Source organism: Lacerta agilis, chromosome 5 (genome assembly GCF_009819535.1).
Source record: "Lacerta agilis isolate rLacAgi1 chromosome 5, rLacAgi1.pri, whole genome shotgun sequence".
Lineage (NCBI taxonomy): Eukaryota > Metazoa > Chordata > Lepidosauria > Squamata > Lacertidae > Lacerta > Lacerta agilis.
This window is the reverse complement of record NC_046316.1, coordinates 42,285,961-42,300,670: the sequence shown is the minus strand read 5'-3', so window position 1 is coordinate 42,300,670 and position 14,710 is coordinate 42,285,961. Positions and strand designations below refer to the sequence as shown.

At 41.2% G+C, this 14,710-nt stretch overlaps 1 protein-coding gene across 1 annotated transcript; it reads left to right on the top strand.

Annotated features, from left to right (window-relative positions):
• The first annotated feature begins 349 nt into the window (after window positions 1-349).
• On the top strand, window positions 350-14,130 carry ACADSB (acyl-CoA dehydrogenase short/branched chain). The gene is made up of 11 exons (XM_033149468.1): window positions 350-528; window positions 3,535-3,694; window positions 4,111-4,211; window positions 4,959-5,165; window positions 5,933-6,103; window positions 8,352-8,477; window positions 8,917-9,009; window positions 10,625-10,714; window positions 11,786-11,923; window positions 12,400-12,499; window positions 13,617-14,130. Exons 1-11 carry the CDS (start codon window positions 484-486, stop codon window positions 13,685-13,687), a joined length of 1,302 nt encoding a protein of 433 aa, XP_033005359.1. The 5' UTR covers window positions 350-483; the 3' UTR covers window positions 13,688-14,130.
• The last annotated feature ends 580 nt before the right edge of the window (window positions 14,131-14,710 follow it).

The following is a 14,710-nucleotide window of genomic DNA, read 5'->3' as shown; positions in this document are numbered from 1 at the left end:
TCGAAATCCCGCGAGAGCTCCGCCAGCTCCGCCAACAGCCGCGCCCGGCGCGCGCCGTTCTCAAAGAGAGGCGTCGGGAAGCAGCGCGCTCTCGCTCTCTCTTTCTCCAAAGCGGGTGGTTTGCTTTTTTAAAAATTTTCTCTTGAGTTCTGTAGAACTTCCGGTATCCAGTCGCATACCGCCCGGGCTCCCTCCTTTAATGTGCGGCGGCGAGAACGAAGGGAATGCGCAAACGCCTGTAAAAATCAAAGCGACGCTGCTCCACATCGGGGGCGGGGAATTGGGGAACGAGAGTGGTTGCGCTTCTAAACAACTCCCGCCCCTCAGGAGGGAGAGGAGGAGTGTTCCATTGGGAACCAGAAGTGCGCTGCGCGGCAGGATTTCCGTAAAAATGGGCAGAAGTTCCCTCTTTGGGTTCCTCCAGCAAGTTCGGTGTCCGCTCGGCCTTCGGGGAGAGAAGCGGCGGCGGCGGCGGCAGACGGGATGGCGGCGGCAGGGGCTCTGTCTTCGCTCAGGCGATGCGGGAAGGTAAATGCCGCCGTTGTTTTCCAGGGGTTCAGCTCGATGAGGGGGGGGGCTGTTTTCAGATCCAGGTGGCAGGTGGAAGCTGTAGGGGGGGGCGGGTCGATCGGCTGCTTTGCAGGCAGGTGGTCGCAAGTCCGAATCCCGGCATCTCGTGTCAAAAAGAGTCGGAAAGCCACCGCCAGTGCGAGAAGAGGGGCGTAGTCCAGATGTGCAAGATAGTCTGGTCCCTGGTAAGAGGGAGAGTTCTTTGTAAACCTCACCTGTACAGGTGAGCTGTGTCCAATAACAGATCCAGCCACGGAGAAAGGTTCCCTTGTTGAATTTCAGGAGGATGCACGGGAAAAGGTGGTTAACTGTACTAGGACAAGAGGGCGTAGGTGCATACGGTCTCCATGCGTTTTGGGATTTAGGAGGCACAATTCCCAGATCGGAGAACGTGATTTCCAGATGCTGCTGAGTTCTGGCACTTCTCACTCTCTCTTTAGAAATGGATAAAGGGTGTGTTTGTGCTCATGGGAGCCATGAGGTGATCTCTCCTTCATCCCACACTCCTTTTCACTCTGTGGAGTAGGCTAAATTTGCATACCTTTTTGTTAAGATGTGCCAGTAATCATAATAAGCCTAACGCAACAGTTCTAAACATAAAGGTTTCAGCTCCACTGAACACTGACTTCTGAATGAAAATGCATATAACTCTGCTGCAAAGCTGGGTGTAAGCATGGTCCTTTCAGTGATCATCAGGGCAGCACTATGAGATAGAAGTGTAGAATAAGCAGGATGCCACTCCTAGTCGGAGCATCAGGCCTGGCTTACCACCTTCTGAAGAAAATTAATACACATTGCCAACTAAAGAGGGAACTACTATAAGGCTACTAAGTCCAGCACTACTAGCTGTTCAAGACTGGCTTAGGAAATACAACTTTATTGTCCTTTATAAATTGTCCTTTATTGTAGAAATCAACAAGAGAACTTGGTAGCCCATATTTCAGTATTTTTGAAAAGTGAGCTGTAGAATACTTCAGTAGTGTTTTCTCCTAACTCACTTCATAAGAAATGGTAGACTATGGTTCTAATCTCTTAAAATCATTACATCCAGAAGAGGTCAAGCAGAATTCCACTGGTACATGACTAGCTATTGCAACATGAGCTTTCAATAAGCCTGCTAAAGCAAGGATAGAAAAATAGCAAGTCCATTGGTCCAACAATTGCTAACCAGTTGCTAAGGTTTCTCACTAATGATTTGCTTGGTCATCTGTATATTGTATACTGTAAAGAAAAGTGTGGCCTTTCAGCATGTTCATTACCCAGAACAGGGATGAACCAGCTTTTTAACCTTAGGAGTTTGTGCCTTTAACAATAGGGAGGGGTTTGTTTGTTTGTTTATTTTTACAGTAATAGCTTCTGATGTTACTGTGCTCTGAAAAGCTATGTATTGTATACTAAAATCCCCATCTATGCAACTGTTACATTAGGTACCTTAATGTAGAAAGGCTGGCGTTCCCTATTATAGAAAACTATAATTCTTTCAAACATAGTAGTCATCTACTGAGTTTTGTATGAGATTCTGCAGTACAGAAGTACGTATTGTTTTTTGGTATTTACTTATTTTATGTGTGCCAACCCCTTTCAAGGGCCTAACCCTAGAGTGTGAACTTTCTACATAATTCAGGAGTTATTTGCAAATGTTCATGTATATTGCCCATTGTAAATTTTATAGTGAAAAATAGCTTAACAGGGAGTTGCCTCTCTTTATATAGTGAGAGCAATCTTGGTCTGCTTGCCTGTCAGCAAGAATTTGTTTAAAGTGAAGGTGGGCTGACTTTATCCAAATGCAACTTACAACCCAATCCTGTGTACTTAGCCCATATCTAAGCCCCCTGGAACAGGTTTGCATGTATAAGCAAGCCACAGTTAAACTAAACAAACCATTTGCATTGAATCTGAATGTGTCCAGTGTGTTTAAATCTGCATAGGACCTAACAACATAAATCAGGCCACTAGGCTCCAGTACTAAGCCCTTTTATATTATAGTTATTGTAGTTTTATATAGCACCATCACTCTGCATGTCACTTTACAGAGCAACTAAACAAAAATCTATGTAGCTTCTTTATAATCTAGTTTTTTCAAAGAGGCTGAAGTTACCTTAACCAAATGGAAATTACCTTTCAGTCTGTTCTGCCTGAAATTAAGTTTGGTCTGTTTCAGTTTTAAATTTAAGCACATATGCTGTTAGATCTAAGCAAGTCAAAGGATTGTTGCACGATAATCCTAAACAGATTTCTGTTAAAAGGTTCTCTCCTAAGTGTTCTTGACATTGGGGGGGGGGGGGGTTGTCTTACTTGTGTTCTCAGAAATAAAGCCAGAGAAATAAGATTGCTTAAAACAAAGAATGAAAATCAGTATTTACCATCTTGGACTATGCAAATGTTGTTTAACCATATAAGATCTTGAAGTTGTTTGTGTGCATGCTCATCAGTGGATTACTAAAGCAAATCAAATGATAACCTGTATGTGTGACTCAAAAGATCTAACATGATTGACAAAGACAACTTCCACAACACCTGTAGCAACCCCCACATAAGTCAAGGGCATACTGTATTGCAGGGGTAGCCAACATGGTGCAGTCCAGATACTGTACTTTATTGCACATTCCCATCACCCCTGACTGTGGCTTTGCTACTTGGGGCTGATGGGAATTGGAACCCACAACTTCCAGAGGGCACTATTCCTGATATAGGGCTGACTTTCATCCTGTTTATATTCTGAAGTATCTTGTAGGATGCTTTTGTTCACTTGGGAGCATAGTTTCCTTCCACAGTACCCTAAATTATAATATCCATCCTTGCTCACAACCCAAGCCTAGTGATGATGTGCTCGTTAGTCACTTTGGTCTGAGTCTGCCCATGCTCCCTGAGATTTCATGGATATATCTTATTTGTAATTTCAGGTTAAGATTATTTTCTCTAGTGGTATTGTTCTCTCCTTCTTAAAATATGTTTTGTCCGCAGCTGAGATGGAATATGCCTCCGTGCATAAACTTTTGCATGAGACAACCCAGTTTCTTTAAATCTTCCAAATCTGAGGCTTTACCAAACCTAGCCAGTGAGAGAGTAACTTGTGCTCCACTTCAGACATTTACAGAAGAGGAGATCATGATCAAAGAAATGGGTAATGTATTTGAATTCAATCTCTATGGGCAAAGTCTGCCATGACTATATCAATTATTTTCTACATGGCATGTGATTTATAATAATGCACTGAAGAGAACGAATCACTTCTGTAAGCAAGAAATTCACCCCCACCCCATAAATTGTTAGCTCATTTTCAAAAATTGATGTTTTGAAGAATTAAATGTCGGTTTAAGTCTATGTACACAATTCTCTGTTACATTCTAGACAGAGGGGATAAATACTGTTACCTTTCCCCCACTTCACTATGGTAAACTTCAATCAAAAGACCTAAATCTAACTGTAGCCACGAGTGCTATCTTACCTACATTTGTGAATTTTATATCTGTTAAATTTCTGGCTGCACTGCAACTTAAGGCTAACAATGAGATTCTTTATATCTTTTCTTCCTTATAGTGAAAAAGTTTGCTCATGAGCGAGTTCTACCATTAGTACAGAAAATGGATGCTGATGCAAAAATGGACGATTCTGTTGTACAAGGCCTATTTGAACAAGGGGTTTGTACATATTTTGGTGTTTTTAATGCAGTATGTAGCTTCTTCCCTTTGCACACTGAGTACTGTACATATACATTTATAACATTATAAGCAAAAGGATGAATTATATAATTGAAAAATAGTCACAGGGCTGACTGCTACACAGTTGTTTCATTGGAGGTAGATTTCAGGGGAAAACATTTGGTGACTAAGGTTACACCCTGACCCCACTTACATGCGAGCAAGCCCAAATGAATTCAAAAGGAGTTGCTTCTGAATGGACATGGCTAGGATTGCACTTTGGGGCATTTTGATTACTCTTTAGTTAAATAAGAGGCACAAGTAACAATAATGTTTTAGTATTATGCCACTCTGATTCCAAAATTTGCTGTTTCAGGAGTACAACAGCACAAACAAATCTGTAGGATCACAGTATTGGATCTCAAACTTGAGCATGCTGATAGCCAAATCTTGTGAACATTTCCTTAGAGTTCAGTGGGAGGCTGCGATTATAGGAGGGTACACATGAAAATTCCTTTTGGAATCAATGAGTTGTATTCAACTAAATTTTACTCGGAGTAGACCCATTGAAACTAACGGAAATGAGTCATGTTCGTTAAAATTCATTGGGCCTTCTCTGGGTGAAACTTAGTAGAATACCACCCAATAGCTCTTTTTTCTAGCAAAGATTATGGAAGTTGAATAGAAGTCAGAATTCATAAGGTTTCTCCACCCACTCCTAACAATAGCTTGTTCTTCCTTTTTCAGTTGATGGGTATTGATCTTGATCCCAAATATGGAGGAACAGGGTTTTCTTTTTTTTCCACTATTCTGGTGATTGAGGAGTTGGCCAAGGTTGATCCATCTGTATCGCTTGTGTGTGAACTCCAGAATACCTTAACCAATAAATTGTTTACGACGTATGGCACAGAAGAACAAAAGCAAACCTATTTGCCTAGACTGGCAAAAGACATGGTAGGTGAAGTATATTGGCATATAAGTTAAATTTGCATTTGCAGAATTTCCACCTTAAGGAACGAACTGCAGAAACCTATGTAGATTTATTTAGGAGTAAGTTCCACCAATTTATTGAAGCTTACTCTCAAGTAAGCGTGCATAGGACTTCAGCCTAAGAGCTCCACCCACAGCCTAGCCCTAGTTGAGTTTAGGCATATTTGTGTCTCGTTGACTCCTGTGAGTCTTAGGTTGGGTAAAAGAGATGTTTACAGACAAATCATTCAAAGTTTTTGGAGTTAAACTGTTTATTTTCATCCCCCTTAAAGAGGCCACTACACTGGCCTGTGGCAGAGCTTTTTGTATATTCCTCACTGCCAATGCACAGCATAACAGTGTCACTGTTATTGCAGCAGCTGTTCCCCCTTTCCTCCATAGCACTGCTGTACAACGGTAGACGTGTGACTTTGTTCAGGATGAATGAGAATGTGGTATTCTAGAAAACTGGCTGCTGTGATTGAAACAATAAGTGGTAACAGCCCTTCTTTGTTTTCCAACCAGTGCCATCCAAGAAAGGGTTGGGCGTGTTGTTGTTTTTAATTGGAGTGGTGCGAAAATGTTAGAGAGACTATATTGTGTAGATACTTGGATTTACTTGTCTTGTGGATTAAATATGCCACTGGTTGAAAAATAATCCTTTCTTACTTGATTACTTTGCTGTACCTATGTTCTCAAAATGTTTGCAGAGTGAATATATCTAGTGACTTGACTTTATTTTAAAATGATAGATGGGCAGCTTCTGCCTTTCAGAGCCTGGTTCCGGCAGTGATGCGTTTTCCTTGAAGACTCGTGCTGAAAAGAAGGGGGACTACTATGTCATCAGTGGGTCAAAGATGTGGATTAGCTTTGCTGAGCATGCAGGAGTGTTTTTGGTGATGGCAAATGCCAACCCTTCTGCAGTAAGTAGTTAAAACAGTTATTGCTTGATTTTACTAAGGCACTGCAGCAAGATTAATTACAAGGTATAAACTAGACTTGTACCTTGCTTATACTGGCAGTCTTCGTCTTTCTTCCTGTATCCTCAGTTTATGGAATTTCTGCTGCTGCTTTGGAAATTTGCTAAAAACAGCAGAAGAGCAGAGTTAGGAACCTTGATCTCTCTTTCTCTCTCTTTGCCGCCCAATCCCTGCTGCCTGCCCTGGTGTTTTTCTTATCCTATTTGCATCTGAGAAGCCCTGTCTGGAGTATCCATACTAGTGAGTAAAAAGGTAAAGGTGCGGGTGGCGCTGTGCTCTAAACCACTGAGGCTCTTGGGCTTGCCGATCAGAAGGTCAGTGGTTCGAATCCCCACGACAGGGTGAGCTCCCGTTGCCCTGCCAACCTAGCAGTTCGATAGCACACCAGTGAAAGTAGATAAATAGGTACCACTGCAATGGGAAGGTAAATGGCGTTTCCGTGTGCTCTGCTTTCCATCATGGTGTTCCGTTGCGCCAGAGTCTGTTTAGTCATGCTGGTCACATGACCCGGAGAAACGGCGGCTCCCTCAGCCTGAAAGCGAGATGAGTGCCGCAACCCCATAGTCGCCTTTGCCTGGACTTAACCGTGCAGGGGTCCTTCACCTTTTTACCTTTTACTAGTGAGTAACAAAGGACAAATCACACATTACAGTGGACCCTTGGGTTACGTCACCTTCAGGTAATGTAACTTTTGGGTTGAAAGCACAGCAAACCCAGAAGTGGCACCTCTACTTGCGGATTTTTTGGGTTACGTACGGACCCCTGGAACGAATTACATTCGTATCCAGAGGGTCCACCGTATGCTTTTTTTTTCTTTTTCACTGTATGCTTAATACATAGCATGCAGCTACGTGTCTTGAGTTTTAAAAATAATTACAGCTTGAGTGCCAAGAAGATTAGTGCTCAGGCTCTTGGTATCTTGCATGGTTGCTATTTTATGTGTGTGCCTGCTTAGGGGTTCCTGTGACAGATTGTTCCATTAATCGTTAGCAACTTACTTATTGATACATTCATACTCTAGGAATTTCCAGGATGGTATTTTTTATTCATTTTGGTATATTATTAGCTACCTTGATTTTCATTTTTTGGGGTGGGGGTGGGGAGAGGAACAGCAGCATACACACATGAACTAAAATAAAAAGCTGTAAGTTGAGAGCAACATGGAATTCAGAGGCATTAGAATGGGTGGTATTGTTGCATGGGTGAAATGGCGCTTGAGGGCATTTCCAGGTACAGGCTCTTTCAGCTGGTGGGAACATTGGCTTCCACAAACTGCAGAGGAACAAATGGCAGACCAGGGATAAGATGGGACAGTAAAGGATGCAGTCAAACAAAGAAAGGTGATTACACAGCTGTTGTACAGTTGTGCACTCTTCATGATTAGGCACTGTATTACACAACCAGCAATCCAGAACATTTATTTATATACAGTGGTACTTTGGTACTCGAACAGCTTGGCTCCCAAACAAATCAGCTCCCGAACTCCGCAAACCCAGAAGCAAGCATTCCGGTTTGCGAACTTTTTCCCGGATGCTGAACATCTGACGCAGCTTCTGCTTGAGTGCAGGAAGCTCCTGCAGCCAATCAGAAGCTGCGCCTTGTTTTCTGAACAGTTTTGAGAGTCAAATGGACTCCCAGAACGGATTAAGTTTGACAACCAAGGTACCACTGCAGTCAATTTCACAGTTAAAAGCGTTTACAATAAAAACAAATCCATGTATAAAACTAAATCTGTAAATAGAAATAATTTCATATCTAATACAGACACAGATTGGGAGAAAGATCTTCACTTAAATGGCATATTGAAAAGGAAAGACTTCTCATTTTTCCAGTATTAAGTTGGGTTCTCCACAGTTCTACATAAGTTTCCTAATTCTTTTTTAAAGGTACTCACAAACATTTGTTAGCATTTTATTGCATTACACCCTTTTTTGTATGGAACGCTGCCTAATATAACGAGTTTTGTGTTTTGTGTTTTTACTGATATATGCATTTTCATGCAATCTTAACCTTACATTACTTGGTTGGAAAACTGCCCTGCAGAAATCAGAGAAGTGCAGATTTCAAAGGGTTGCTGCATTTTCAGAATGTGTGAATTAGGTAGAACTGCCTTTAAATGTGAACTGAATTGAATTTCCACCCCGTCCTTATTATCAGCACAGTTAATTTTCCGTATGTCTTTGCTTCCTAGGGCTATAGAGGAATTACCTGTTTCATAGTAGACCGTAATACAGAGGGCCTACACGTAGGAAAGAAGGAGGATAAACTGGGAATCAGAGCCACATCTACATGTCCTGTAACATTCGAAAATGTGAAGGTGCAGTACTCCTTTTAAAGCTGTGGAATTTGGCTAAATCGTTGCAATATCATAGCTCAGTATGAGCAGCTCAGTGGGATACAGTTGCATAAATTAGCATGAGTTTGGAAGGTGAATGGTGCATTTCTTGCAGGAGGTTGGCTTAAAAAAAATAACTTTTAGAAATATAGCAGATTTAGATTTGAATCACACACAAACACAATCTGTTGATTTATGATTGATACAAATTTACAATACTTTTGTCAACCAAAAGCCATACAATACGTAGTTTGCTTTTTTATGTTCCTCGCAACCAAATGTAAAACACACCTTTGCGTTTTTGTAAACCGCTTTGGGAAGCATTTATGTTTGAAAGGTGGTATACATTTTTTAAATAAATAAATATGGAGATGGAAGTAAAGGGCTATTAGCAATTAACTAATGTTGCTTAATTCCTCAGGTTCCTGTGACCAACGTGCTCGGGCAGGTTGGGCAGGGCTATAAGTATGCCATTGGAATGCTCAATACGGGAAGAATAGGAATAGCTGCACAGGTAAGTATCACTATAATTACTTAGGTCCAGTGCAGACGTAACACAGAGTGTATACAGTTTTGACTGCCCTCCACCAGTACTGATCGCAAAAAGGATATTGCAGAATTGTAAACAAAAGCCCTTTTAAGTGTCATCGAGTTACAGTTATCTGAATCAGGAGAGCCACCACTGTCCAGACACTGTGGCTGAAGGTGTGTATACAGTGGTACCTCTGGTTACGAACTTAATTCGTTCCAGAGGGCCGTTCTTAACCTGAAATTGTTCTTAACTAGAGGCGTGCTTTCGCTAACGGGGCCTCTTGCTGCCACTGCGCCGCCGGCACACAATTTCCGTTCTCACCCTGGGGCAAAGTTCTCAACTCGAGGTAACTTTTCCAGGATAGCGGAGTTTGTAACCTGAAGCGTTTGTAACCTGAGGCGTTTGTAACCTGGGGCGTTTGTAACTCGAGGTACCACTGTACTTAAAACCTATGACTCCCTCCCCCCATTATATGATTTGTAGCAGGGCTGGGCCCTTCAGAACGTGGCAGAGAACGTGGGGCCACACGCTTCCCCTTCACCCAGGCCTTCCCCTTCACTTCACTTCCCCTTTCAACCCCTTCATGTGAGGGGTTGAAAGCCTGAATATGGCTAAAGAGTCTTCCACAACTGTAGTTAAAGAGATTAGCAGCTGGCTGCTGGATTGCATAATTCCATACTTACACGCTCCTAGTCCTTCCTTTCTCTTGGAGAAATAAAGTGCACCTCATCACGGCTTAACATTGTTTAAGCACATAGGCTCGGACCCAACAATTCTTGGGCCTCCCCATTGGGATGTTTTTGCCTTTTTTTCTTTGAACAACAGGTTCCCATGTGATACCGCAAGCTGCTTTTGAATAGCCCCTTGGTTTCAGAAATGCTTTGTAATGAGGGCTGCTCTTCTATGTGTCCTTGGGCACATGGAAGTAGTTGCATAGTTCTTTGAATTTTAGCCACGGTGACTAGGTTCCAGTCTCCTCCTTAGAAGCTCCCTGCGCCACTCACACCAAGAGTATCTTAACTAATACTTTGTTCCAACATCTTGAAGTAAAGAGAGATGTCATGAGCAAAAACCCAGGTTCCTTTCCTCTTCCCCCCCCCCCAATAATAAAAAACCTGGTTTTAATTTAGAATTTAATCAGCATATTATGAAAAAAAAACCTGAGCTATTAAGTTTAGGAGAACAGTATTAATAAGTAAGTAACCTTATCAAGGCATTATACATTAATGTTGTTAGATTATCACTTTCCATATTAAGCAGTGAAATGGACTGCTGGCGACTGACTAGGTATTATTATGCTGTCTGATGGGACATTGAAAATTAAATGAGTAAAATGAAAGTGGCGGTGAGACGCTGTTAGAAATACCCGACTTCTAGCTTCTTTCACTGCCTTTTGAATTCTGCATATAACTAGGTCTGCTGGGGGTTTTTTTAGTCTTTCTGGAATACAAAATCTCTCCACTCCTGTCCATTCCTAACAACCAAGCTCACTCCTGGCAATTGTCACAAAGCTTTTCTTGCCCTTTTAAAGAGGAGGACTGTGACACTTTTCCAACCATATTAGTTACATTTGCTTTTCTTTGTTGTTCATTCACAGATGTTGGGATTAGCACAAGGATGTTTTGACCACACCATCCCATATACAAAGGAGAGGTCCCAATTTGGAAAAAGCATATTTGATTTTCAGGTAGCGATGAGTGCATTCTGTAAAATGGGTCTAAAAACAATAAGAAAAAAGAAATGCTTATCACAGCTGATATTTTGTAGGCCACAGTATTATAACTTCTTAACCACTGCCACGTTTTGTTTGAAGGATTACCTGTCAGTAGTAAATATGAAGAAAACATTTTAAGTAGTAATACCTTTCTGAATTAATACCTTTCTGAATTTGAAGTAATACCTTTCTGAATTTGAAGTAATACCTTTCTGAATTTGAATTATGGTGCTGGAGGAGACTCTTGAGAGTCCCATGGACTACAAAAAGATCAAACTTATCCATCCTTAAAGAAATCAGCCCTGAGTGCTCACTGGAAAGACAGATCCTGAAGTGGAGGCTCCAGTACTTTGGCCACCTCATGAGAAGAGAAGACTCCCTAGAAAAGACCCTGATGTTGGGAAAGATGGAGGGCACAAGGAGAAGGGGACGACAGAGGATGAGATGGTTGGACAGTGTTCTTGAAGCGGCTAGCATGAGTTTGGCCAAACTGTGGGAGGCAGTGAAAGATAGGCGTGCCTGGCGTGCTCTGATCCATGGGGTCACGAAGAGTCGGACACGACTGGACGACTGAACAACAACATCTTTCTGACTATCTGTGTGGCATAACTTTCTATAACTTGAGTGAGAACTCCTTCAGCTACGAATTTTTAAACAATTCTACCATGATGCAGTTATTTCTTGCATCATGGTAGAATTGTTTAAAAGTTCATTTGTAATTTGTCACTCAAGCTACAATTTGGTTAACTACTGTAATATTTGCATTATTATATTTCACTATAGTTGCCATAGGATGTGTTTATAAAATGATAATTATAGTAATGATTTCCCCTTGCTTTTTTGGTTGTTTTTGGCTTGGTCTTTTGGCACTTTAGACTTCATTCCTTACCTGGAAATGAATATGGTTCTATTTACACTTGAGTAAACAAGCAAAGAATTGCTATATCATCGGATCAGGAACTGAGCATTATATTTGACAGCTGAGGAAGGGAGGATGATTTTCTCTTGCAAGTTTAGTTTTACATGGAACTTGTTTCTTTCAAGGGAATGCAACATCAGATTGCGCAAGTGGCTGTACAGCTAGAAGCTGCAAGATTGTTAACCTACAATGCAGCTCGACTTGCAGAAAGCGGAAGGCCATTCATAAAAGAGTCAAGCATGGCCAAGTATTATGCGGCAGAGGTAAGCTGTATTTGAGGTTCTTTTTTTTTGCCTTTTCTTTTTAAATGAAACATAATTGAACTGCGGCTTTATATTATTACAGATAGCTTATCATGAGACATCCTGAAGCAATTTGCAATAGCAACATATATGGGACAATTGCCTATAAATACAATTAAAACATTTGCCCATATAAAACAATCATATACACAATTTAGAACAAGATAGACATATGGCTTGATTGTAATGCAACCTCAGAGTGGCTTACAAATAGAATGAAACAAGAAAATCGCCCGTTAAAAACAGCATTTTCAACATTTTAAAAATGATTAAAATCAGCAATAAGCCAAATACCGGATTAAAACATTCTACGTGTCTGAATAGGCTTGACAAACAGAGTACAGTGAAGGCACCAATCTGATGTCAGTATTCTCACGGTCAGGATGGTATTGATTTGAATTGAGCTAAAATCACAGCATGTTATGTGTTTTTTGCAGGTTGCTACTCTAACAACAAGTAAATGTATTGAATGGATGGGCGGAGTCGGCTTCACAAAAGATTATCCTATTGAAAAATATTACAGGGACTGCAAGATTGGTAAGTAGCAGTTTCTTATAGCTCATCTGTTGAAAATGAAAACGTAGCATTTTTATCCAGTTTGAGTTTGAATGATCAGAAAGTTGTCAACGAAGCACATTTGCCGTTCTCCATCTCCTGATATGGATATTGAGTGGCAGGTCTATAAGAATCTGGAAGTCTGATTGTTTGTCAAGTTTTGATCTACAATCTTAGCCACACCAGGTTCCTGACCCTCTTCACTGTCCCAGCTACCTACAGGCAAACTGAATAGATACCTTAGTTTGTTCATTACCCAGAATGTAGATCTGGTAGTCTCTTCGCATACAGCTGCATAGGCAAATCCATGCTACCTGCCCCACCATGCGGCTACATTATTCGCTTCTAATCCTTAGCTGCTCAGAATTCCATGACTGAAAAGCAGGCCCCATGCCTCTGGATGTGGAAAGATATAGGGACTAATTTCTGTTAGGTCATCATTTTGCACAATGCATTTCCTATCTATGTTAGGCTGTACAAATCTGCGTGGCTATCACAGTCTCATCAGTCACTGATCTGCAGCCTGCCATAACGGACTGTCTCCATGAAAATACTTGCAAGAGGCTATGAAAGCGATACCTAATTTACACACACAAGTTATAGGGTGGAATCGAACTTTCGTGAGTAGACGTCTGCTTGCCCAACAGGACTTCTTATTCCTCGCTCCTGCAGCCTCCACGTGCCTCCCAAATCTGCATTGGAGGGACCCCCAGTCCCTCAGAGCAGTTGTGTGGGTGGCTGCAGAAAAAGGTAAGAGGAAGCGAAAGTCCTGTTCTGCAAATGGAAGTCTGCTCCACAAGCACACGGTCACCGCCAGAGTCAATCCATAACTTTTGTGAGCTTGCCCTTGCATCTTCCTTTGTAATAAAACCATACCACATTCAAAGTTTGTACTAAATTGTTTAACATACTGCACTGATCACAACAAAAAATACTCCAGCTGTAGAACTTGAGGCTGCATTATCAGATCTTTTTCACACTGCCTCTGTTACATACCGTTGCCTCATATCTAATGTTTGCCATAACATGCTTAAATCACTGTTTATCACTGTTTATATTATTGCTTCATTTATTCCCTCACCCTGTTGGTTTGTTTCAGGTACCATATATGAAGGGACTTCAAATATCCAGCTGAACACAATTGCAAAATGCATTGCTCAAGAATACTGAAAAATCAAGAGATTTAATTACCGCTGCAGTACTGGTGGGAATCACGGGCTACTTCTTCATGTCCAATTTCTAAGACAAAATAAGAAAAATTGTGGTAATTTTAAATATGTACAAGACTGCAGCATAAGTGACTGGACTGTTACACTTCAGTAATGTACCATAATAACTAATTTTCCCAACTATAATGATACAGGGCGTTAAAATCAACCTTCTTTTGTATCTACACATTGGGGTCTGTAGAACTGATAACTTCAGTTGATTCTGGGCTATCAAGGATTCTCTGCTTTACCATGTGGGCTCTTTGCACCTGCTTATCAAGATCCAACACACAAATATGCAAACTGTAAAAAAGAACTAAGTATCCAAGAAATCTCTGAAATTCTATTCACACAAGTGTGATGGCCCTGATCACATGGGAGCTGTAATGAAGTTACACTAAAAAATACCCTACAACCCATACATGTCGGTGAACTACACAAGTATCAATGGTCGGTGCTTGAAAACATGGCCCTAAACAGGATAATAATGGACAAAATAACCCACCTCTTTGATTGATTCACAACACTGTACTTGGGGAGTTGGAACAGACTTGTCCTATGGTTAAGATGGAGATGAAGGAACTAATTGATACAGGGCCTTTCCTATAGGATGGTTAAAAGTTAGTACTTCATGCTTTATCCTGGGCATCCTGTAAAAATGCATGCAGGTCTCAGAGCCAGTAATAAGTAAGACATTTGCTTCTGAATAGTCCTGTTAATTTTGGCTATTGCAGTGTGCCCAGGAGTATGTTCATTTCCATGGCACTACTCTGTCATTAATACTATGAAGAGTATGGCCAGGAAGAATACTTGAAGGTATTTTACATAGAACTGCTTGTAAGATAACATTCTGGTGTCTGTGGCACTACAGTATCATGAAATATTGTGCAGGGTTGCAAGTGATTAAGTGAGAAAGCGGTGCTGGTTGCACTGAAGCCAATGGGGTTTTTATCAGCTTCCTTTAAACCCCTTTGTCTTTGTTAGC

Bases quoted from the DNA above. Each gene is read 5' to 3' on its own strand.
- ACADSB (XM_033149468.1), top strand. From the start codon at position 484: ATGGCGGCGGCAGGGGCTCTGTCTTCGCTCAGGCGATGCGGGAAG. The intron at 5,166-5,932 runs GTAGGTGAAGTA...TTAAAATGATAG, and splicing joins CTAGACTGGCAAAAGACATG to ATGGGCAGCTTCTGCCTTTC. The intron at 11,924-12,399 runs GTAAGCTGTATT...TGTTTTTTGCAG, and splicing joins CCAAGTATTATGCGGCAGAG to GTTGCTACTCTAACAACAAG.